Raw genomic sequence first — 27,204 nt, forward strand, 5'->3', positions numbered from 1 at the left:
ATATATATATATATATATATAAATATACACACATACATACAAATTTATTTATATATATATATATATATATATATATATATATATATATATATATATATATATATATATATATGTGTGTGTATATACTGTATATATATTAGGGGTGTGGGAAAAAATCAATTCGAATCGCGATTCTCACGTTGTGTGATTCAGAATCGATTCTCATTTTTAAAAAATCGATTTTTTTATTTATTTAAAAACTTTTTTTTTTTTTTTTTAAATGAATCAATGCAACAAAACAATACACAGCAATACCATAACAATGCAATCCAATTCCAAAAGCAAAGCCGAGCCAGCAACACTCAGAAGTGCAATAAACCGAGCAATTGAGAGGAGACACAAACACCACACACAACAAAACAACAAAAATGAATATTATCAACAACAGTATCAATATTAGTTACAATTTCAACATAGCAGTGATTAAAAATCCCTCATTGACATTATCATTAGACATTTATAAAAAAGAACAATAGTGTCACAGTGGCTTACACTTGCATCACATCTCATAAGCTTGACAACACACTGTGTCCAATATTTTCACAAAGATCAAATAAGTCATATTTTTGCTTCATTTAATAGTTCAAACAAATGTACATTATTGCAATCAGTTGATAAAACATTGTCCTTTACAATTATAAAAGCTTTTTACTCTGCTTGCATGTCAGCAGACTGGGGTAGATCCTGCTCAAATCATATGTATTCAATCAATAGACAATCCTTTTCAATCGGGAAAATATCCTTTTTCAATCCAGAATCGTGTTGAATTGAAATTAATCGAATCGTGACCCCAAGAATCGATATTGAATCGAATCGTGGGACACCCAAAGATTCACAGCTCTAATATGTATGTATGTATGTTTTTATTTTAAAAAATGTATATGTAAAATTCTAATCCAAATACTTTGATTGATTGATTGATTGATTGATTGAAACTTGTATTAGGTAGATTACACAGTACAGTACATATTCCCTACAATTGACCACTAAATGGTAACACCCCAATAAGTTTTTACACTTGTTTAAGTCGGGGTCCACTTAATCAATTCATGGTAATTGCTGTTAAGTTTTCTTTAACTCTGACTCATTTCCTGCTGCAGTTTGTAGTCAGATCACACACACACACACACACACACACACACACACACACACACACACACACACACACACACACACACACACACACATGCAGACTGCAGTTTGTAGTCAGGTCACACACACACACACACACACACACACACACACATGCAGACTGCAGTTTGTAGTCAGGGCAATTGCAGACACTAAATTTTCACGAGCCTAACAAAAGGGCTCATAAGAAAAGGGCTCTGAAGAGGGAATGTCTTGTCTTGGTTGACTAAAAAGAGTTGTTCATATGTTGTTGAACATCACATCTCTGCTAGTCACTTCATTAGCGTCATGTTGTGTCTTTTTATTCCGCAGATAGATGACGATATCAAGAGGAAAGACAGCGCTTACTTCAATCGTCGATGCCGCTATGACAAGAAGGTGCTCTAGAAGAGAAAGGTAAGAGGTAAGAGTGTATTGAAGGTGTTTATTGTGTGTGTGTTTGTGTGTGTGTGCAGCCGGTCATCTTGAAGGAGCTGAGACACACTGATGGAGACTTCACACCGGAACAGAAGATTGATCTGAACACTGTAAGACCTTTCATTAGGCACACCTACATTGCAACATTGGTGCACTCTGCAGGCGTGGACAACTGCACTGGAAGTGTCAGTGCCAGTGATACACATCACTAATAGGGCCTCATCTACCACATTTTATGCACTATAAGCCACACCCACTACATTTGTGAAGAAAAATATTTTACCTATATAAGCCGCACTGTCAAATGACTTATTTACACAGAAATATTTAGTAAATGTTTATTTACATACCTTCATTGTTTCCAAACTGTGTCTGTAACAGGGCAGTAAAATGGATGATCAAACAAAACAGAAGTCATGGTCATTGACCCACTAGCTGTGCAAGCTTGCTCTCCATTCCACCAAACGGCTCCTAAATGTCGAGGAATAAGGCCGACAAATAAGGAGGAATAAGGCCGACAAATAAGGAGGAATAAGGCCGACAAATAAGGAGGAATAAGGCTGACAAATAAGGAGGAATAAGGCCGACACATAAGGAGGAATAAGGCTGACAAGTAAAGAGGAATAAGGAGGAATAAGGCGGACAAATAAGGAGGACTAAGGAGGAATAAGGCCGACAAATAAGGAGGAATAAGGCAGACAAATAAGGAGGAATAAGGCATACAAATAAGGCTGAAAAATAAGGAGGAATAGGGAGGAATAAGGCCGACAAATAAGGAGGAATAAGGCATACAAATAAGGCTGACAAATAAGGAGGAATAAGGAGGAATAAAGCCGACAAATAAGGAGGAATAAGGTTGACAAATAAGGAGGAATAAGGCTGAGGAATAAGGAGGAATAAGGCTGAGGAATAAGGCCATGTGAATCCCAAACTAACCCTCCAGGTGTATTGTAGGAGTGTCAAGGTGTGGTTAGTTAAGTTCAAGTTGAAGTACAATGATTGTCTCACACACACACACACACACACACACACACACACACACACACACACACACACACACACACACACTAGGTGTGGTGAAATTTGACCCATCACCCTTGATCTGGGAGGTGAGGGGAGCAGTGAGCAGCAACGGTGGCTGCGCTCAGGAGTCATTTTTGGTGATTTAACCCCCAATTCCAAGCCTTGATGCTGAGTGCCAAGCAGGGAGGTAATGGCTCACATTTTTATAGTCTTTGGTATGACTCGGCCGGGGTTTGAACTCACAACCACTAGACCACTGCACAGGTAGATGGTGCACCTGTGTGACTTTCATGGCAGGACAGGTAGATGGTGCACCTGTGTGACTTTCATGACAGGACAGGTAGATGGTGCACCTGTGTGACTTTCATGGCAGGACAGGTAGATGGTGCACCTGTGTGACTTTCATGGCAGGACAGGTAGATGGTGCACCTGTGTGACTTTCATGACAGGACAGGTAGATGGTGCACCTGTGTGACTTTCATGGCAGGACAGGTAGATGGTGCACCTGTGTGACTTTCATGGCAGGACAGGTAGATGGTGCACCTGTGTGACTTTCATGGCAGGACAGGTAGATGGTGCACCTGTGTGACTTTCATGACAGGACAGGTAGATGGTGCACCTGTGTGACTTTCATGACAGGACAGGTAGATGGTGCACCTGTGTGACTTTCATGGCAGGACAGGTAGATGGTGCACCTGTGTGACTTTCATGACAGGACAGGTAGATGGTGCACCTGTGTGACTTTCATGACAGGACAGGTAGATGGTGCACCTGTGTGACTTTCATGACAGGACAGGTAGATGGTGCACCTGTGTGACTTTCATGACAGGACAGGTAGATGGTGCACCTGTGTGACTTTCATGACAGGACAGGTAGATGGTGCACCTGTGTGACTTTCATGGCAGGACAGGTAGATGGTGCACCTGTGTGACTTTCATGGCAGGACAGGTAGATGGTGCACCTGTGTGACTTTCATGACAGGACAGGTAGATGGTGCACCTGTGTGACTTTCATGGCAGGACAGGTAGATGGTGCACCTGTGTGACTTTCATGGCAGGACAGGTAGATGGTGCACCTGTGTGACTTTCATGGCAGGACAGGTAGATGGTGCACCTGTGTGACTTTCATGGCAGGACAGGTAGATGGTGCACCTGTGTGACTTTCATGACAGGACAGGTAGATGGTGCACCTGTGTGACTTTCATGACAGGACAGGTAGATGGTGCACCTGTGTGACTTTCATGACAGGACAGGTAGATGGTGCACCTGTGTGACTTTCATGACAGGACAGGTAGATGGTGCACCTGTGTGACTTTCATGGCAGGACAGGTAGATGGTGCACCTGTGTGACTTTCATGGCAGGACAGGTAGATGGTGCACCTGTGTGACTTTCATGACAGGACAGGTAGATGGTGCACCTGTGTGACTTTCATGGCAGGACAGGTAGATGGTGCACCTGTGTGACTTTCATGGCAGGACAGGTAGATGGTGCACCTGTGTGACTTTCATGACAGGACAGGTAGATGGTGCACCTGTGTGACTTTCATGACAGGACAGGTAGATGGTGCACCTGTGTGACTTTCATGCAGGACAGGTAGATGGTGCACCTGTGTGACTTTAATGCATGATTGTTGTGGTGTGTTCCAGCTGCTGCGTATCGATTACTACAACCTGGCCAAGTTCTACGGCACCGTCAGCTTTGAGTATGGAGTCTTTGGAGTCTTTGAACTCTGCCAGAGAGGATCCCTCAGGGTGAGTCACTACTCTATGCTACACTTGATCACTCTATGCTACACTTGATCACTTTATACTACACTTGATCACTTTATGCTACACTTGATCACTTTATACTACACTTGATCACTTTATGCTACACTTGATCACTTTATACTACACTTGATCACTTTATGCTACACTTGATCACTTTATATTACACTTTATCACATTATACTACACTTGATCACATTATGCTACACTTGATCACTTTATGCTACACTTTAGCACTTTATGCTACACTTGATCACTTTATATTACACTTGATCACTTTATGCTACACTTGATCACTTTATGCTACACTTGATCACTTTATGCTACACTTGATCACTTTATACTACACTTTAGCACTTTATGCTACACTTTAGCACTTTATGCTACACTTGATCACTTCATTCTACACTTGATCACTTTATAGTACACTTGATCACTTTATTCTACACTTGATCACTTTATACTACACTTGATCACTTTATGCTACACTTTAGCACTTTATGCTACACTTGATCACTTTATGCTACACTTGATCACTTTATGCTACACTTGATCACTTTATATTACACTTGATCACTTTATGCTACACTTGATCACTTTATGCTACACTTGATCACTTTATACTACACTTGATCACTTTATGCTACACTTGATCACTTTATACTACACTTGATCACTTTATGCTACACTTGATCACTCTATGCTACACTTGATCACTTTATGCTACACTTGATCACTTTATATTACACTTTATCACATTATACTACACTTGATCACATTATGCTACACTTGATCACATTATGCTACACTTGATCACTTTATACTACACTTGATCACTTTATGCTACACTTGATCACTTTATACTACACTTGATCACTTTATGCTACACTTGATCACTCTATGCTACACTTGATCACTTTATGCTACACTTGATCACTTTATATTACACTTTATCACATTATACTACACTTGATCACATTATGCTACACTTGATCACTTTATGCTACACTTTAGCACTTTATGCTACACTTGATCACTTTATATTACACTTGATCACTTTATGCTACACTTGATCACTTTATGCTACACTTGATCACTTTATGCTACACTTGATCACTTTATACTACACTTTAGCACTTTATGCTACACTTTAGCACTTTATGCTACACTTGATCACTTTATACTACACTTGATCACTTTATGCTACACTTTAGCACTTTATGCTACACTTGATCACTTTATGCTACACTTGATCACTTTATGCTACACTTGATCACTTTATATTACACTTGATCACTTTATGCTACACTTGATCACTTTATGCTACACTTGATCACTTTATACTACACTTTAGCACTTTATGCTACACTTGATCACTTTATGCTACACTTGATCACTTTATGCTACACTTGATCACTTTATGCTACACTTTAGCACTTTATGCTACACTTTAGCACTTTATGCTACACTTGATCACTTTATAGTACACTTGATCACTTTATTCTACACTTGATCACTTTATACTACACTTGATCACTTTATGCTACACTTTAGCACTTTATGCTACACTTGATCACTTTATGCTACACTTGATCACTTTATGCTACACTTGATCACTTTATATTACACTTGATCACTTTATGCTACACTTGATCACTTTATGCTACACTTGATCACTTTATGCTACACTTGATCACTTTATACTACACTTTAGCACTTTATGCTACACTTGATCACTTTATGCTACACTTGATCACTTTATGCTACACTTGATCACTTTATGCTACACTTTAGCACTTTATGCTACACTTTAGCACTTTATGCTACACTTGATCACTTTATGCTACACTTGATCACTTTATGCTACACTTGATCACTTTATACTACACTTGATCACTTTATGCTACACTTGATCACTTTATGCTACACTTTAGCACTTTATACTACACTTGATCACTTTATGCTACACTTGATCACTTTATACTACACTTTAGCACTTTATACTACACTTGATCACTTTATACTACACTTGATCACTTTATACTACACTTGATCACTTTATGCTACACTTTAGCACTTTATACTACACTTGATCACTTTATGCTACACTTGATCACTTTATGCAACACTTGATCACTTTATGCTACACTTGATCACTTTATGCAACACTTGATCACTTTATGCTACACTTGATCACATTATACTACACTTGTATTAAAAACTATGGAGAAAATACCTGAGAAGACCCATACATGTGGAGAAGATCCATGTTGATTGGTTGTGTTCCTGTGATGAGTCACAATTGGCTAAGGTCAGGGCGATACATTCCCAACTGGCCAATCAGAGGCAAGATAAGGCGGGTGATTGAAAGCAGGAAGTCAAATCCTAGCAGACAAATAGTGAAGCATGTTTCATGAACACAGTGACATTTACAACAATTAGGAACTACACAAACATTATTCAAACAAAACATCTTTTTCCATTTTCATACATTGTTGTAAAAGCTCCAGGGAGCCACCAGGGCGGCGCTCATGCGACCCTGGTCTTGGATTACTAGTGACCCTGGTCCTGGACTACTAGTGACCCTGGTCTTGGACTACTAGTGACCCTGGTCTTGGACTACTGGTGAAGGGAGAAGTTCTTACCTTTCTGCAAATGTGGCCCCCAGAGTGACTTAGTAGATTATCCCTGGTGGAGGTTGATGGTCTGCAATAAGAAGACCATTGCAAAGTAAAAGAGGTTTTCAAAGTAAAACATATTGATGTCAAAAGTAAAGAGTTTGAGGCGAGACAATGCAGGTTTAAACTTGTTTATGACAATCGTCTGACCTCCTTCTCCGTGACACACAACCATCCCTCATGTCATCACTAAGGAAATACACACAATCACTTCCTGGAGGCTTTCTGTCAATCATAACATGACGACTACTTCAATCATGACAACCTTTTAGTTCATCTTCTATCCTCACATCTCTTATCCAGTTGTCTGTCCACTACACACTGATATCAGGGTATCTGTGTGTCATTAAAAAGCATTAAAGTCATTACATGGATTTGTCCAGAGGCTTTAAAAATTCATACAATTGCATTTGGCAACACAAAAGACAACAAAACAAACCACCACACCCAGTTTTTCCAATTGGGGACAACACTGCACTTCAAGGTTTTCAAGGTTTTTTGATGTGCAATATATATATATATATATATATATATATATATATATATATATATATATATATATATATATATATATATATATATATATATATGTATATGTATGTATGTATAGATATATATACAGGCATTTGTTTGAAGTTGCATGACATGTCAATCAGTGGCAGGTGTAGCAAGGCTGAATAAGTGTGTTGTTACTTTCAGTACCTACATCCTATCCTGAATGACAGAATCTTTGTTTCAGTACATCCTGAATGACAGAATCTTTGTTTCAGTACATCCTGAATGACAGAATCTCCTACCCAGACGAGACCTTCATGGACATGGAGTTCAAGATCTCAGTCATGTATGACATAGCCAAGGTATCACTTTGTGGCAGCCAAGGTATCACTTTGTGGCACATAACTCTTCTTAAGTCCCACAACCTTTCACCTCCCCTACAATACTGAGCCCTGACTATTAGCCCACACCCATAATAAGCCCATTCGAATCTTGATACATACTTTTATTATTTTGTCATGTGGAGTGTTGATCAAGTGAAATGATTTGGTGAACAATGGTAGTCATGACAACCACTCACCTTCTACACATTTATGCTTGTGAAGTGGAGCACTGATTAGTTTTTTTGCAACACCTAGTGTTGACAATAATTGATTCAATGAATGATGCGGACACATTTGTTACTGCATGCTTTCTTATAAGCATCTGTTTTGGAGACTTTGTATGTGTAAGTAATACGCAACTAGAGATATTTGATACTTGTTTATATTTAAATATGTGCTGTTCTAGACTACAATATTGTTCCAGTTAGGACACATTAAATACATCTAGCTTGTGTGCTATTCTGTGCTCAGCTGCTGTGTAGCTGCTAGCTCCTAATAGCCTATAGCCTACCATGTTTACCTTTTGTAAATTACTTAGAAGAAATTGTATACTTATGGTCGTTTAGATGTTAACTGTCTGTCACTCTGCTGGGCTGCTTGTATCGCACATGATATCACACACAAGTAAACACTCTGCTGGGCCGCTTGTATCACACATGATATCACACACAAGTAAACACTCTGCAGGACTGCGTGTATCACACATGATATCACACACAAGTAAACACTCTGCAGGACTGCGTGTATCACACATGATATCACACACAAGTAAACACTCTGCAGGACTGCTTGTATCGCACATGATATCACACACAAGTAAACACTCTGTAGGACTGCTTGTATCACACATGATATCACACACAAGTAAACACTCTGCAGGACTGCGTGTATCACACATGATATCACACACAAGTAAACACTCTGCAGGACTGCTTGTATCGCACATGATATCACACACAAGTGAGGTCATGACCTCCACTAAGACAGAATGATCCCACAACAAACAATGAAGGGTGACTGTCTTTATTACTGCCCAGGTGATGATTATTAGCAGGTGAAAACATAGTACTAATCACCCCCAGGTGATGATTATTAGCAGGTGAAAACATAGTACTAATCACCCCCAGGTGATGATTATTAGCAGGTGAAAACATAGTACTAATCACCCCCAGGTGATGATTATTAGCAGGTGAAAACATAGTACTAATCACCCCAGGTGATGATTATTAGCAGGTGAAAACATAGTACTAATCACCCCCAGGTGATGATTATTAGCAGGTGAAAACATAGTACTAATCACCCCAGGTGATGATTATTAGCAGGTGAAAACATAGTACTAATCACCCCCAGGTGATGATTATTAGCAGGTGAAAACATAGTACTAATCACCCCCAGGTGATGATTATTAGCAGGTGAAAACATAGTACTAATCACCCCAGGTGATGATTATTAGCAGGTGAAAACATAGTACTAATCACCCCCAGGTGATGATTATTAGCAGGTGAAAACATAGTACTAATCACCCCCAAATGATGATTATTAGCAGGTGAAAACATAGTACTAATCACCCCCAGGTGGTGATTATTAGCAGGTGAAAACATAGTACTAATCACCACCAGGTGATGATTATTAGCAGGTGAAAACATAGTACTAATCACCCCAGGTGATGATTATTAGCAGGTGAAAACATAGTACTAATCACCCCCAGGTGATGATTATTAGCAGGTGAAAACATAGTACTAATCACCCCAGGTGATGATTATTAGCAGGTGAAAACATAGTACTAATCACCCCCAGGTGATGATTATTAGCAGGTGAAAACATAGTACTAATCACCCCCAGGTGATGATTATTAGCAGGTGAAAACATAGTACTAATCACCCCCAGGTGATGATTATTAGCAGGTGAAAACATAGTACTAATCACCCCAGGTGATGATTATTAGCAGGTGAAAACATAGTACTAATCACCCCCAGGTGATGATTATTAGCAGGTGAAAACATAGTACTAATCACCCCCAAATGATGATTATTAGCAGGTGAAAACATAGTACTAATCACCCCCAGGTGGTGATTATTAGCAGGTGAAAACATAGTACTAATCACCACCAGGTGATGATTATTAGCAGGTGAAAACATAGTACTAATCACCCCAGGTGATGATTATTAGCAGGTGAAAACATAGTACTAATCACCCCCAGGTGATGATTATTAGCAGGTGAAAACATAGTACTAATCACCCCAGGTGATGATTATTAGCAGGTGAAAACATAGTACTAATCACCCCCAGGTGATGATTATTAGCAGGTGAAAACATAGTACTAATCACCCCCAGGTGATGATTATTAGCAGGTGAAAACATAGTACTAATCACCCCCAGGTGATGATTATTAGCAGGTGAAAACATAGTACTAATCACCCCCAGGTGATGATTGTTAGCAGGTGAAAACATAGTACTAATCACCCCAGGTGATGAAGAGAGGGTCAGCAGTGCATTGTGGGTGATGTTGTCTGCCCACAGGGCATGTCTTATCTCCACTCCAGCAACATTGAAGTCCACGGTCGCCTGAAGTCCACCAACTGTGTGGTGGACAACCGCATGGTGGTGAAGATCACCGACTTTGGCTGCCACACCATCCTGAAGCCAGGTAGAGGTGAGTGAGCAGTGAGCAGTGAGCGCTTCACACAGGAGCACGCTCGGATCAATGATCAATGATCAATGATTGTTCTCTCAGATGTTTGGACGGCTCCAGAACATCTGCGCAGAGACGGTGTGTCTCAGAAAGGAGACGTCTACAGCTACGGCATCATCGCCCATGAAATAGTTCTGAGGCGGGCGCCATTCTACACGCCATGCTGCTCCAGTCGAGCAGGTAGTGACTCCTCCTCTGTCCCCTCTCAAGCACTGATGGCATTGTTGCCTTGGAGGATCTAGTCTCTGATTGTCACACACACACACACACACACACACACACACACACACACACACACACACATACAAAGATAGAAACAATGTCTGTCCCCTCTCAAGGAATGTCTGTATTGCATTTGTTAGACTTAGTCATTCTTGCCTCTGTCTGTCTGTCCCCTCTCAATGAATAATGTAAGTGTTGCATAGTCTTTGTTATTAGTTAAACTTACCGTAGTCATTGTTGCCATTGTCTGTCCCCTACAGGCTTTGTAACTCACACAAAATCATTGTTGCCTTTGTCCGTCCCCTCTCAAAAGAATGTTGTCAGTTTTGTATAGTCTTTGTTATTTGTTAGACTTAAGTTACCATTGCCTTTTCTGTTGAATGATGTCACCAAATCATAAATCATATAAAGTACGTACCGAAACGTTGTCTGTCCCCTCTGAAAGAATAATGTCGGCGTTGCACAGTGTTGGCTTTATTTGTTAGACTTAGTCATAGTTGACTCTATCTTTCTGTTCCTTCTCAAGTGAAACGCAAATGTTGCCTAGGCTTTTTATTTCTTTATTAGACTTAGTGATTGCTGCCAATGTCTGTCCCCTCTTAGTCAGTTTTATATTGTTATTTCTTTATTAGACTTAGTGATTGCTGCCAATGTCTGTCCCCTCTTAGTCAGTTTTATATTGTTATTTCTTTATTAGACTTAGTGATTGCTGCCAATGTCTGTCCCCTCTTAGTCACTCTTTTATATTGTTACTTTTCTACTTTGTCTTGTGTTCATCTGTTCTCAGTCAGCCCTGGCTCAAGAACTTATTGTTTCTTAGTCTGTCACTGCTTTTATTACTTTTGTTGCTGCCTTCTTTTGTCCGCTTCTCTCACTTTGTCCCCTCTTAAACCAAACACCCGGACCTATGAACCTTGTCATTCATCAGGTCTTTGTCACCTCAAGGCGTTCAATCGATCCCAACTGGACTGCTTAGTTTGTCTTGGAAGACGTCTCGCCGCTCATCTGAGTAGACTTCATCGGTTCATGCTCATAGATTTAGATTGGCCAGATCTAGACCTGGGACTAGATGTTTGGGCTAGTCCCAGGACTAGGTTCAACCTATCTAAGTCTATGAGCGCAAACTGGCGGAGCGGCGAAACGTCTCCAAGACAAACCAAACAGTCCGGTCGTGATGGTTGGAACGCCCTGAGACTTTGGACCACAGTGCTAAACCACAGCAGATGTTCTAGGTACTAAAATAGGTACACACGACTGGAACAAAAGTTTGGAGTGAACACGCTCAGAAGTTTAGCCCAAACATTCCCACCAATAACATTTCTTCTCAGAATGGTAGACCTATTTGATTGTTTGTGTTGGCCTGACCCCTCAGAGAAGATCTACAAGGTGCGCTACCCCAACGGCTTTGCTGTCTTTAGGCCAGAACTGAACTGTGATGGCCTGTCAGAGAAAGACATGGAGGTAATACAAGAAAAGCTGATTTGGTGTTCATTGGATAGAAAATGGTGTCCACTTTGGTGTTGATCCAGCTGCAGATGCTGATAAAGAACTGCTGGGATGAAGATCCAGAACGAAGGCCGGATTTCAGGAAAATAGAGATGACTCTGGGAAAGCTTTTCAGGTAAGTCAACATCTTGTCCTAAGAAGCCTTTGTTGTCCGCAGTAAAAGAAATGACTTTGGCCGCAGCAACCTGCACAACCAAGCCACAGAGACCTACATGGACAACCTGATCCGCCGCCTGCAGATGTACTCCAGGAACCTGGAGCACCTGGTGGAGGAGAGGACGTCTCTGTACAAGGCGGAGAGGGACAGAGCGGACCGCCTCAACTTCATGCTCCTTCCCGGGTGCGTTGACCTTTCTGCACACCCGCCAGGAGAGACTATTTGTGTGTTCCCACAGTCCGGTGGTGCGTTCGCTGAAGGAGACCGGCAGGGTGGAGCCGGAGCTCTTTGAAGAGGTGACGGTCTATTTCAGTGACATTGTGGGCTTCACCACCCTGTGCCACTACAGCACCCCCATGGAGGTGGTGGACATGCTCAATGAGATCTACAAGAACTTTGACAGCGTCCTCGACCACCATGATGTCTACAAGGTGTGCTCCTCGTCCCGCTTCTTCTTTGTCTTTTCCAGTCAGGACGCTGATCCCTGGCCTGTGTTCAGGTGGAGACCATAGGAGACGCCTACATGGTTGCTTCAGGTTTGCCCAAACGCAACGGTGACCGCCATGCCGTGGACATCGCACGCATGGCACTGGACATTCTGTCCTTCGTCGGGACCTTTGAGTTGCAGCATTTGCCCGGCATTCCTCTGTGGATACGGATTGGTGTGCATTCAGGTAAAGTCATCATGAATTCATACCACACAACATACCACTCAAGGTTCATATAGTGCAGTTCCACGTTCTGTGTAGCGCCATCGTGCCGTAGACATTTGCCCCTTTTTCTCCACCACAGTCAATTGCTTTGTTTTTGGCCAAATAATGTTGTACTGTAGTCTAAGTCTAAATAATGTTGTACCGTAGTCTAAGAGGGCAGCTGAGCAAGGAAGGCTGGAGGTCTTCCACAATGACTGCCTACCTGCATGGTGTACTTACCACCGGTCTTTGTCCACACCTGAATCTACGGCCGCTTCCCTCTCTGCGCTTAAAGGCCTACTGAAATGCCATTTTCTTATTTAAACGGGGATAGCAGGTCCATTCTATGTGTCATACTTGATCATGTCGTGATATTGCCATATTTTTGCTGAAAGGATTTAGTAGAGAACATCGACGATAAAGTTGGCAACTTTTGGTGGCTGATAAAAAAGCCTTGCCTGTAGCGGAAGTAGCAGACGAGTAGCGTGACGTCACAGGTTGTGGAGCTCCTCACATCCAAACATTGTTTACAATCATGGCCACCAGCAGCCAGAGCCATTCGGACCGAGAAAGCAACGATGAAAGATTTGTGGATGAGGAAAGTGAGAGTGAAGGACTAGAGGGCAGTGGGAGCCATTCAGATAGGGAAGATGCTGTGAGACCTGATATTCAGCTGGGAATGATTAAAACAGTAAATAAACACAATATACTCTATTAGCCACAACACAACCAGGTTTATATTTAATATGCCACAAATTAATCCCGCATAACAAACACCTCCCCCCTCCCGTCCATATAACCCGCCAATACAACTCAAACACCTGCACAACACACTCAATCCCACAGCCCAAAGTACCGTTCACCTCCCCAAAGTTCATACAGCACATATATTTCCCCAAAGTTACATACGTTACATGCACATAGCGGCACGCACGTACGGGCAAGCGATCAAATGTTTGGAAGCCGCAGCTGCATGCGTACTCACGGTACCGCGTCTGCGTATCCAACTCAAAGTCCTCCTGGTAAGAGTCTCTGTTGTCCCAGTTCTCCACAGGTCAATGGTAAAGCTTGACCGTCATCTTTCGGGAATGTAAACAATGAAACACCGGCTGTGTTTGTGTTGCTGCAGTCGGCCGCTAATACACCACTTCCCACCTACAGCTTTCTTCTTTGCTGTCTCCATTGTTCATTGAACAAATTGCAAAAGATTCACCAACACAGATGTCCAGAATACTGTGGAATTTTGCCATGAAAACAGACGACTTAATAGCTGGCCACCATGCTGTCCCAAAATGTCCTCTACAATCTGTCACGCGCTGACGTCATCATACCGAGACGTTTTCAGCAGAATATTTCGCACGAAATGTAAAATTGCACTTTAGTGAACTAACCCGGCCGTATTGGCATGTGTTGCAATGTTAAGATTTCATCATTGATATATAAACTATCAGACTGCGTGGTCGCTAGTAGTGGCTTTCAGTAGGCATCTAAGATGCTTTGGTCATGCGGCTCGACGGCCGGAGGGTGAGCTGGTTGGTGATGTGTTCCCCCCGCTTACCCCCCTGGTGGACACATGTTGGCAGACAGCTGTGGACCTGGACAATCAAGGAGGACCTCTGGGAACTCTCGGGGCGGTGGAACTGAGTCGCCACCTCCTGTGACCTCGCACAGGACCGTCTTGTGTGGACCACCATGGTTGGAGATGTTGTCAGGGCCACCTAGTGGTGGATTGTGGTCGCCCCATTCTGTGACGTGGGAGCACATCCCCCCTGCATGGTGTACTTACCACCATTCTGTGATGTGGGAGCACATCCCCCCTGCATGGTGTACTTACCACCATTCTGTGACGTGGGAGCACATCCCCCCTGCATGGTGTACTTACCACCATTCTGTGACGTGGGAGCACATCCCCCCTGCATGGTGTACTTACCACCATTCTGTGACGTGGGAGCACATCCCCCCTGCATGGTGTACTTACCACCATTCTGTGACGTGGGAGCACATCCCCCCTGCATGGTGTACTTACCACCGGTCTTTGGCCACACATTTGACTCATGTACACGTTCATTATTTGATTGTGGATAAACAGACAAATATGTGAATTATTAGATTGTGTGTCCTAAAAACTGTGTGTGTGTGTGTGTGTGTGTGTGTGTGTGTGTGTGTGTGTGTGTGTGAAGGTCCTTGTGCTGCTGGAGTGGTGGGCAACAAGATGCCTCGATATTGTTTGTTTGGAGACACTGTCAACACCGCCTCACGCATGGAGTCCACCGGCCTGCGTGAGAAACACACACACACACACACACACACACACACACACACACACACACACACACAGAGAGAGAGAGAGTAATAAAAGAATGTGTTGTTGTGTTGCAGCGTTAAGAATCCACATCAGTCAGTCCACACTTGGAATCCTGAAGAGGACCGACTGTCACTTCCTGTGTGAGCAGAGAGGAGAGACTTACCTCAAGGTGAGCACACCTTTACCTGCATCTTTCTCCACACTTCACATCTGTCTGTCTGTCTGTCTGTCTGTCTGTCTGTCTGTCTGTCTGTCTGTCTGTCTGTCTGTCTGTCTGTCTGTGTGTGTGTGACAGGGCAAAGGCAAAGAGATGACATACTGGCTGACAGGAGAGACTGGAGACAAATACAATCTTCCCACACCTCCCACAGCGTGAGTTCAACACTTCTACTTTACACTCCCACTCAGGATGGTGTCGGCCATACTGGTCCATGCAAACATACTGGTCTATACAAACATACTGGTCTATACAAACATACTGGTCTATACAAACATACTGGTCCATACAAACATACTGGTCTATACAAACATACTGGTCTATACAAACATACTGGTCCATACAAACATACTGGTCTATACAAACATACTGGTCCATACAAACATACTGGTCTATACAAACATACTGGTCCATACAAACATACTGGTCCATACAAACATACTGGTCCATACAAACATACTGGTCCATACAAACATACTGGTCTATACAAACATACTGGTCTATACAAACATACTGGTCCATACAAACATACTGGTCCATACAAACATACTGGTCTATACAAACATACTGGTCCATACAAACATACTGGTCCATACAAACATACTGGTCCATACAAACATACTGGTCCATACAAACATACTGGTCTATACAAACATACTGGTCCATACAAACATACTGGTCTATACAAACATACTGGTCCATACAAACATACTGGTCTATACAAACATACTGGTCTATACAAACATACTGGTCCATACAAACATACTGGTCCATACAAACATACTGGTCCATACAAACATACTGGTCTATACAAACATACTGGTCTATACAACATACTGGTCCATACAAACATACTGGTCCATACAAACATACTGGTCCATACAAACATACTGGTCCATACAAACATACTGGTCTATACAAACATACTGGTCCATACAAACATACTGGTCTATACAAACATACTGGTCCATACAAACATACTGGTCTATACAAACATACTGGTCCATACAAACATACTGGTCTATACAAACATACTGGTCCATACAAACATACTGGTCCATACAAACATACTGGTCCATACAAACATACTGGTCCATACAAACATACTGGTCCATACAAACATACTGGTCCATACAAACATACTGGTCCATACAAACATACTGGTCCATACAAACATACTGGTCCATACAAACATACTGGTCCATACAAACATACTGGTCTATACAAACATACTGGTCCATACAAACATACTGGTCTATACAAACATACTGGTCTATACAAACATACTGGTCCATACAAACATACTGGTCCATACAAACATACTGGTCCATACAAACATACTGGTCTATACAAACATACTGGTCTATACAACATACTGGTCCATACAAACATACTGGTCTATACAAACATACTGGTCCATACAAACATACTGGTCTATACAAACATACTGGTCTATACAAACATACTGGTCCATACAAACATACTGGTCTATACAAACATACTGGTCCATACAAACATACTGGTCTATACAAACATACTGGTCCATACAAACATACTGGTCTATACAAACATACTGGTCCATACAAACATACTGGTCTATACAAACATACTGGTCCATACAAACATACTGGTCTATACAAACATACTGGTCTATACAAACATACTGGTCCATACAAACATACTGGTCCATACAAACATACTGGTCTATACAAACATACTGGTCCATACAAACATACTGGTCTATACAAACATACTGGTCTATACAAACATACTGGTCCATACAAACATACTGGTCCATACAAACATACTGGTCCATACAAACATACTGGTCTATACAAACATACTGGTCTATACAACATACTGGTCCATACAAACATACTGGTCTATACAAACATACTGGTCCATACAAACATACTGGTCTATACAAACATACTGGTCTATACAAACATACTGGTCCATACAAACATACTGGTCTATACAAACATACTGGTCCATACAAACATACTGGTCTATACAAACATACTGGTCCATACAAACATACTGGTCTATACAAACATACTGGTCCATACAAACATACTGGTCCATACAAACATACTGGTCCATACAAACATACTGGTCCATACAAACATACTGGTCCATACAAACATACTGGTCCATACAAACATACTGGTCCATACAAACATACTGGTCCATACAAACATACTGGTCCATACAAACATACTGGTCCATACAAACATACTGGTCTATACAAACATACTGGTCCATACAAACATACTGGTCTATACAAACATACTGGTCTATACAAACATACTGGTCCATACAAACATACTGGTCTATACAAACATACTGGTCTATACAAACATACTGGTCCATACAAACATACTGGTCCATACAAACATACTGGTCCATACAAACATACTGGTCCATACAAACATACTGGTCTATACAAACATACTGGTCTATACAAACATACTGGTCCATACAAACATACTGGTCCATACAAACATACTGGTCCATACAAACATACTGGTCTATACAAACATACTGGTCTATACAAACATACTGGTCCATACAAACATACTGGTCCATACAAACATACTGGTCCATACAAACATACTGGTCTATACAAACATACTGGTCCATACAAACATACTGGTCTATACAAACATTCTGGTCCATACAAACGTGTCTGCTAAAGTGTCAAAAGTAAATACATTTTGGTCTAAAACAACAGTAAAAATGTAATAATGTCATGAGAGAAAGTTAGTTGTGAATAATAATATACTTAGTCACCTATAATACCACATTTGTATTTAAATATATATCATGTTTTTTTTTTTACATATTTGACTTTTCAGTATGTGGCCCTTTGATGGAACAAGTTGACCCACCCCTGATGTAAAATATTATAAGTTCTCAAAATATACTTTAAATATCAATTACTATTATTTTATTATATCTTTGTTTTTATGTAAAAAAAAAACAACAACAATAAAAATGTAAGAAAAAAAGAGCAAAACAATCAGTATGTGATGAAAAAAAATCTCAAATGTTTTAACAAATAATTAATAGTAATATATTTAGTCACTTATAATAACACGTTTTGTATTTAAATATATACATCTTTGTTTTTTTACACATCTGACTTTTTGCTATGTGGCCCTTGGTGGCACATTATATATATATATATATATATATATATATATATATACCGTATATATATATATATATATATATATATATATATATATATATATATATATATATATATATATATATATATATATATATATATATATATACAAACCCCGTTTCCATATGAGTTGTGAAATTGTGTTAGATGTAAATATAAACGGAATACAATGATTTGCAAATCATTTTCAAGCCATATTCAGTTGAATATGCTACAAAGACAACATATTTGATGTTCAAACTCATAAACATTTTTTTTTTTTGCAAATAATCATTAACTTTAGAATTTGATGGCAGCAACACGTGACAAAGAAGTTGGGAAAGGTGGCAATAAATACTGATAAAGTTGAGGAATGCTCATCAAACACTTATTGCAATAAGGCGCTTTTGGTAGCCATCCACAAGCTTCTGCTTGACCACTTGACCACTAAATTGCTGCAGTTCAGCTAAATGTGTTGCTTTTCTGACATGGACTTTTTTCTTCAGCATTGCCCACACCTTTAGTACTGTTTTTGATTCATTAGTACCATGATACTATACTAGTACCAGCATACACTACAACCCTATATATTATATATTTGATTCATTAGTACCACAATACTACACTAGTACCAGTATACCAAGTACCATGATACTACACTAGTACCAGTATACAGAGTACCATGATACTACACTGGTACCAGTATACCAAGTACCATGATACTACACTAGTACCAGTATACCAAGTACCATGATACTACACTAGTACCAGTATACAGAGTACCATGATACTACACTGGTACCAGTATACCAAGTACCATGATACTACACTAGTACCAGTATATTGAGTACCATGATACTACACTGATACCAGTATACAGAGTACCATGATACTACACTGGTACAATTCTAATTTGAAGTAAGTTGGGTTGGAAGCACGAGCGAGTGTCCTTGTTCTTGACCAGACTTTGATTTGGGTCCAGGGAGAACTTCCAGAGGCTGCAGCAGGACCTGGCTGAGATGATCGTGTCCAGCCTGGAGCAGCGAGGAGAAGGTGGCGAGGTCTTGGAAAAGAGGAAAACCTTGTCTGCCAAAGCCTCAAAGAGGGACCTGGACAGCGGGCCGCCCGAGTACTTCCACTTGGCCGTGACGGATGAGCCCGGAACTCACCTGTGACGGTGCAGGACCAGGACCAGGACTTCCTGCTACAAACACTGCGGGCGTTCTTCGGACTCCACGCCGGGACTCTGGCGAACACAATTTGCTGACGCAGCAGAAAATGTCTTATTTTGCGTCACCTTCATTGTCCTTTTTCAGCAGAAAATGTTCTTCTTGAGTCACGTCTTGTGTTATGAAAGCATGTCTGCAGACCACCTGGACTCACTTCCTGTGGTCAACTCCTGCCTGGACTCACTTCCTGTGGTCAACTCCTCCTGCCTGGACTCACTTCCTGTGGTCAACTCCTCCTGCCTGGACTCACTTCCTGTGGTCAACTCCTCCTGCCTGGACTCACTTCCTCTGGTCAACTCCTCCTGCCTGGACTCACTTCCTGTGGTCAACTCCTCCTGCCTGGACTCACTTCCTGTGGTCAACTCCTGCCTGGACTCACTTTCTGTGGTCAACTCCTCCTGCCTGGACTCACTTCCTGTGGTCAACTCCTTCTGCGTCTACTTTTTGTCACTTGGCTAGAAATGGACCTGAGGTGTGCAGTCAAACTGTTGCTATGATATGCTGTTAACATTTGGACCGATACGGTACCGATTTTCAATACTTTTGTGTTAATAAATAATAGTTTTTGGTATAAAATCTCATTTTGTATTGCAACATTGATGAATAGTCCGATTATGACACCTGCTGTCCAGTTTTTGTTCTTCTTTTATTTTCACATTCCTCAAGTCTTATTTGCAAGTTTGACACTAATGTAATTCCAGTCCCTGACACCAGATGGCAGCAGAGTACAGTTTAGATAGATAGATAGATAGATAGATAGATGTATGTATAGATGTATAGATGTATAGATAGTACTTTATTGATTCCTTCAGGAGAGTTCCCTCAGGAAAATTACAATTCCAGCAGCAGTGTACAGAATTGAGATTGAATTTAAAAAGTCAAAAGTAAATAATGGGGGAATAAATGCAAACAAAATAGAAAAATATTACAATAAGAATGAAAATGCTGTGTGGGTGAGTCAGTCCAGTCTTTGCTAAATCCAGGTTTTTGGTGTGCCCTAAAAAGTGTTAATACTGTAAGTATTGTACTTAATACACACCACTTATTTGATTGTTATGTACATCTTAGTTGCCAGGAAGTGGCGTGACAATAAAGGTTCTTGTTGCTAGGCAGAGTTCACAGTTGCCAGGAAGTGGTGTGACAATAAAGGTCCTTGTTGCTAGGCAGAGTTGACAGACACGGTGTGAGTCTGAAGCATAGATGCTACATTCTTGTCTTCAGACTAAGTTGTTTTGTGTAAGAAAACGTTGTTATGTTGTAGCTTCCTGCTGTGACCGGTCTAAAAACAGCTGATCAGGTCAAGACAACTTTCAAAATAAAGTTCCCCGCCAAGGTATGGATAGAAGAAGATGGCAACATTCAAAGCACAGAATCCAGAAAAGCCAGCACCTCCCCTCCACATCACAACTTCCTCTGGCTGGTCAGAACCCTTTAGAACCGGACCAGTAAGACAAAGACAGACCGGAGGAACATGATCTCAGTATCTGGGAGGGGCCAAACAGAAAGGAAAACACAAGTCAGGCAGAAGAAAGCCAAAAGAAAAGGAGAAAGAAAGACAAAGATGTGACGTCATCAACAAGATGTGACGTCATCAACAAGATGTGACGTCATCAGCAAGATGTGACGTCATGAAAAAGATGTGACGTCATCAACAAGCTGTGACATCATTAACAAGCTGTGACGTCATCAACAAGATGTGATGTCATCAACAAGCCGTGACGTCATCAACAAGCTGTGACGTCATCAACAAGCTGTGACGTCATCAACAAGATGTGACGTCATCAACAAGATGTAACGTCATGAACAAGATGTGACGTCATCAACAAGCTGTGACGTCATCAACAAGCTGTGACGTCATCACCAAGATGTGACGTCATCAACAAGCTGTGAGGTCATCAAGAAGCTGTGACGTCATCAACAAGATGTGACGTCATCAACAAGCTGTGACATCATGAACAAGCTGTGACGTCATCAACAAGATGTGAGGTCATCAACAAGATGTGACGTCATCATCAACAAGATGTGACGTCGTCATGAACAAGATGTGATGTCATCGTCAACAAGATGTGACGTCATCAACAAGCTGTGACGTCATCAACAAGATGTGACGTCATCATCAACAAGATGTGACGTCATCATCAACAAGATGTGACGTCATCAACAAGATGTGACATCACCAACAAGATGTGAGGTCATCAACAAGATGTGACGTCACCAACAAGATGTGAGGTCATCAACAAGATGTGAGGTCACCAACAAGATGTGAGGTCATCAACAAGATGTGACGTCATCATCAACAAGATGTGACGTCGTCATCAACAAGATGTGATGTCATCGTCAACAAGATGTGACGTCATCAACAAGCTGTGACGTCATCAACAAGATGTGACGTCATCATCAACAAGATGTGACGTCATCAACAAGATGTGACGTCACCAACAAGATGTGAGGTCACCAACAAGATGTGAGGTCACCAACAAGATGTGACATCACCAACAAGATGTGACGTCATCATCAACAAGATGTGACGTCATCAACAAGATGTGACGTCACCAACAAGATGTGAGGTCACCAACAAGATGTGAGGTCACCAACAAGATGTGACATCACCAACAAGATCCAGTGTGGATGAAACAAAGATTACAGATGCTAGCTTGACTTGATAAGGCTAGCAGGTAGAAATATAAATATAAATATGCATGAAACGTCACACATGAGACACTTTACTCACTTTTGCTTCTTTTGTCAAACTTACAAAGGAGAAACGCTACAAGACGAAACTTCACTTCTACTTCCGCTTGAAAAGACTAAATGGAAGCAGAAAGAAATAAAGAGAAGAGATTATGGAAATGGGAAGTGAGGGGCCAACACACCTGGGACATTGTCCTCTGGGAATTTTATTTTGAAAGGTCACAGCAGGAAGCTACAGCGAAGGCTGAAGTCAGAAAGTTTGAGGAGACAAGAACTTAGCACTTATCTGTTTGAGGAGAGCGTCTGGAGCAAGTGCTTTATTTTGTAAGTTGTGGTCATCAGGAAGTGATGTTCTTCTACACAGTCTTGGTGGTCACCAAGGCGGTGTCCCCCAGCTCCGTGGCAGGAAGTGGAACTCTGTGCTCCCCGGCCGGCCAGCACACCAACACACCTCCTTCCTCCCGGCCTGGTTGGTCCCACCCTGGACAGCCACAATGGTGGAGTCCGTCACACCACTCCTGGTGATGAAGATGAGGATGAGGATGGTGGGGGCAGGCAGTAGCAGTGCTGCTCTTGGAGGGTGAGGTCTTGGAGGGTGAGGTCTTGGAGGTTGAGTTCTGGGCTTCAGCTTCTGTTTGCTCTGCAAAGAAAAGTGTTGACTTCTTGACACTTGGAGAATGAATGTGAGGTGTGCAGAGTGTTGATCATATTGATCACATCTCTCAGTCTTATTTGCAACTTTGACCCTAATTCCAGTCCCAGACACTACAGTATAGTTTGGCTAAATCCAGGTTTTTGTTGCGCCCTAAAAAGTGTTAATACTGTAAGTATTGTACTTAATACACACCACTTATTTGATTGTTACGTACATCTTAGTTGTAGTTTTCAACATACTCAAAATCTGCTGATTCCACCATTCCTGCCAGGAAGTGGTGTGACAATAAAGGTCCTTGTTGCTAGGCAGAGTTCACAGTTGCCAGGAAGTGGTGTGACAATAAAGGTCCTTGTTGCTAGGCAGAGTTCACAGACACGGTCTGAGTCTGAAGAATAGGTGCTACATTTTTTACATTCTTCAAAACTTTCAAAATAAAGTTCCCCGCCAAGGTATGGACAACAAGGTACACCAGGAAGAAGATGGCAACATTCCAGAAAAGCCAGCACCTCTCCTCCACATCACAACTTCCCACTGCAAAAGTCAAGACATTTTGCTTTCAACTTGTATTTATATGCAGCAATGCATTGTGGGTTCATGGCGGCCATCGTTGCACTCTGGGTGTGACTTTTAAACGGCACCATGAGTCAAAGCAGCCTTGGACAAAAGTGTACGTACACTTCTAATGACTTTACAATACTTTCTATTTGTTTGTGATGTAGTGATTGGAGCACATACTTGTTGCTCACAAAAAACATTCATGAAGTTTGCTTCTTTTATGAATTTATTATGGCTCTACTGAAAATGTGAGGGTGAAAAGTATACATACAGCAATGTTCATATTTGCTTACATGTCCCTTGGCAAGTTGACCTGCAATAAGGCGCTTTTGGTAGCCATCCACAAGCTTCTGCTTGACCACTTGACCACTAAATTGCTGCAGTTCAGCTAAATGTGTTGACATGGACTTGTTTCTTCAGCATTGTCCACACCTTTAAGTCAGGACTTTGGGAAGAAAACCTTCATTCTAGCCTGATTTAGCCATTCCTTTACCACTTTTGAGGTGTGTTTGGGGTCATTGTCCTGTTGGAACACCCAACTGTGCCCAAGACCCAACCTCCGGGCTGATGACTTTAGCTTGTCCTGAACCATTTGGAGAATTTGTCCCATTTACTCTCTGTAAAGCAACAGTTCCATTGGCAGCAAAACAGGCCCAGAGCATAATACTACCACCACCATGCTTGACGGTAGGAATGGTGTTCCTGGGATTAAAGGCCTCACCAAACATATTGCTGGGTATTGTGACCAAACAGTTCCATTTTTGTTTCATCTGACCACAGAACTTTCCTCCAGAAGGTCTTGTCTTAGTCCATGTGATGTCAGATGAAACACTGTAACTGAAACTGAAACTGAAACTGTATGCTAAGATCTCATATTCAAATGCTAACATTGTATGCTAGCTATTCAGCTAATGTTGTATGTTTACACCTAAAATTGATGGGTTTGTAAAGTTTGCAGCATGTTAAAAGTATTGAACTGGAGGTTGAGGGCACATCAACAATTTAGTAGTTGCATTTCTTACTCTCCTGGTATTGGACTTACCTTTTCTGTGTATCCATCCTTGCATTTGTTACTCTCCTGTTATTGGACTTACCCTTTCTGTGTATCCATAAGTTCCAGGAAGTGTGTACGCCATGAAATGTGTTTTTGCTCAATCCTTGTGTTAGCCAGGTTGGGTGCTTGTCACCAAACACTAAAGTTAAGAAGGTACTTGTTTAAAGTGTGTGCTGGTATGAGATCCTGGGGTCTACACACGTGGACTACAACATGACGTCACAGGTTGGTCAACATTACACACAATATCTCCTCCTTCAAATCACATTTTTGGGCACTTTTGAGGATCCCACATTGACAAGAAGAGTTAGTTTTGCTCTTTAAAGTTGACCTGCTTTCTTTCACCTTCTGCCAACACACACTTTTGAAAGGAGAACAGGAAGCCCGAGCAGCAGAAAGGGGCGGGGCCACGGGATGGAGAAGTGAAACTGACCACTTTCTACCATCATCAACCTTCGCACCTGCTGCCCCACTTCCTGTGCACTCACCAGACACTCCCACCACTCCCCAGACACTCCCACCAGTCAGGAGACACTCCCACTAGTGGAGTGTCTCCATGAACACAAGACACTCCCACAAGTCAGGAGACACTCCCACCACTCAGAAGACACTCCCACCAGTCAAGAGATACTCCCACCACTCAGGAGACACTTCCATCAGTCAGGAGACACTCCCACCACTCACCAGACACTCCCACCAGTCAGGAGACACTACCATCAGTAAGGGGACACTCCCACCAGTCAAGAGACACTCCCACCACTCAGGAGACACTCCCACCACTCAGGAGACACTTCCATCAGTCAGGAGACACTCCCACTAGTGGAGTGCCTCCATAAACACAAGACACTCCCACCAGTCAGGAGACACTCCCACCAGTCAAGAGACACTCTCACCAGTCAGGAGACACTCCCACCAGTCAGGAGACACTCCCACCACTCAGGAGACACTCCCACCAGTCAGAAGACACTCCCACCACTCAGGAGACACTCCCACTAGTGGAGTGTCTCCATGAACACAAGACACTCCCACAAGTCAGGAGACACTCCCACCACTCAGAAGACACTCCCACCAGTCAAGAGATACTCCCACCACTCAGGAGACACTCCCACCACTCAGGAGACACTTCCATCAGTCAGGAGACACTCCTACCAGTCAGGAGACACTCCCACCAGTTAGGAGACACTCCCACCAGTCAGGAGACACTCCCACCACTCAGGAGACACTTCCATCAGTCAGGAGACACTCCTACCAGTCAGGAGACACTCCTACCAGTCAGGAGACACTCCCACCAGTCAGGAGACACTTCCATCAGTCAGGAGACACTCCTACCAGTCAGGAGACACTCCTACCAGTCAGGAGACACTCCCACCAGTCAGGAGACACTCCCACCAGTCAAGAGACACTCCCACCAGTCAGGAGACACTCCCACCAGTCAGGAGACACTCCCACCACTCAGGAGACACTCCCACCAGTCAGAAGACACTCCCACCACTCAGGAGACACTCCCACTAGTGGAGTGTCTCCATGAACACAAGACACTCCCACAAGTCAGGAGACACTCCCACCACTCAGAAGACACTCCCACCAGTCAAGAGATACTCCCACCACTCAGGAGACACTCCCACCACTCAGGAGACACTTCCATCAGTCAGGAGACACTCCTACCAGTCAGGAGACACTCCCACCAGTTAGGAGACACTCCCACCAGTCAGGAGACACTTCCATCAGTCAGGAGACACTCCTACCAGTCAGGAGACACTCCTACCAGTCAGGAGACACTCCCACCAGTTAGGAGACACTCCCACCAGTCAGGAGACACTCCCACCAGTTAGGAGACACTCCCACCAGTTAGGAGACACTCCCACCACTCAGGAGACACTCCCACCACTCAAGAGACATTCCCACTAGTGGAGTGCCTCCATGAACACAAGACACGCCCACCAGTCAGGAGACACTCCCACCAGTCAGGAGACACTCCCACCAGTTAGGAGACACTCCCACCAGTTAGGAGACACTCCCACCACTCAGGAGACACTCCCACCACTCAAGAGACATTCCCACTAGTGGAGTGCCTCCATGAACACAAGACACGCCCACCAGTCAGGAGACACTCCCACCAGTCAGG

General features: G+C 42.3%; 1 protein-coding gene across 3 annotated transcripts in view; it reads left to right on the plus strand.

Annotated features, from left to right (window-relative positions):
- The window catches only part of gucy2ca (guanylate cyclase 2Ca), a 44,131-nt gene extending 23,431 nt beyond the window's left edge, over positions 1-20,700 (plus strand). For all 3 annotated transcript variants that reach the window (XM_061974477.2, XM_061974476.2, XM_061974478.1), the window contains 15 exons: positions 1,483-1,548; positions 1,626-1,697; positions 4,257-4,361; positions 7,825-7,911; positions 10,453-10,585; positions 10,667-10,804; positions 12,219-12,307; positions 12,376-12,467; positions 12,534-12,692; positions 12,748-12,940; positions 13,009-13,183; positions 15,382-15,480; positions 15,581-15,675; positions 15,802-15,878; positions 19,878-20,700. In XM_061974477.2, coding sequence (XP_061830461.1) covers positions 1,483-1,548; positions 1,626-1,697; positions 4,257-4,361; positions 7,825-7,911; positions 10,453-10,585; positions 10,667-10,804; positions 12,219-12,307; positions 12,376-12,467; positions 12,534-12,692; positions 12,748-12,940; positions 13,009-13,183; positions 15,382-15,480; positions 15,581-15,675; positions 15,802-15,878; positions 19,878-20,070 — 1,773 coding nt within the window. In that variant the 3' untranslated portion in view covers positions 20,071-20,700. The remainder of the gene's footprint in view (positions 1-1,482; positions 1,549-1,625; positions 1,698-4,256; positions 4,362-7,824; positions 7,912-10,452; positions 10,586-10,666; positions 10,805-12,218; positions 12,308-12,375; positions 12,468-12,533; positions 12,693-12,747; positions 12,941-13,008; positions 13,184-15,381; positions 15,481-15,580; positions 15,676-15,801; positions 15,879-19,877) is intronic.
- The last annotated feature ends 6,504 nt before the right edge of the window (positions 20,701-27,204 follow it).

This window comes from Nerophis lumbriciformis, linkage group LG22, assembly GCF_033978685.3.
Source record: "Nerophis lumbriciformis linkage group LG22, RoL_Nlum_v2.1, whole genome shotgun sequence".
NCBI classification, from domain to species: Eukaryota; Metazoa; Chordata; class Actinopteri; order Syngnathiformes; family Syngnathidae; genus Nerophis; species Nerophis lumbriciformis.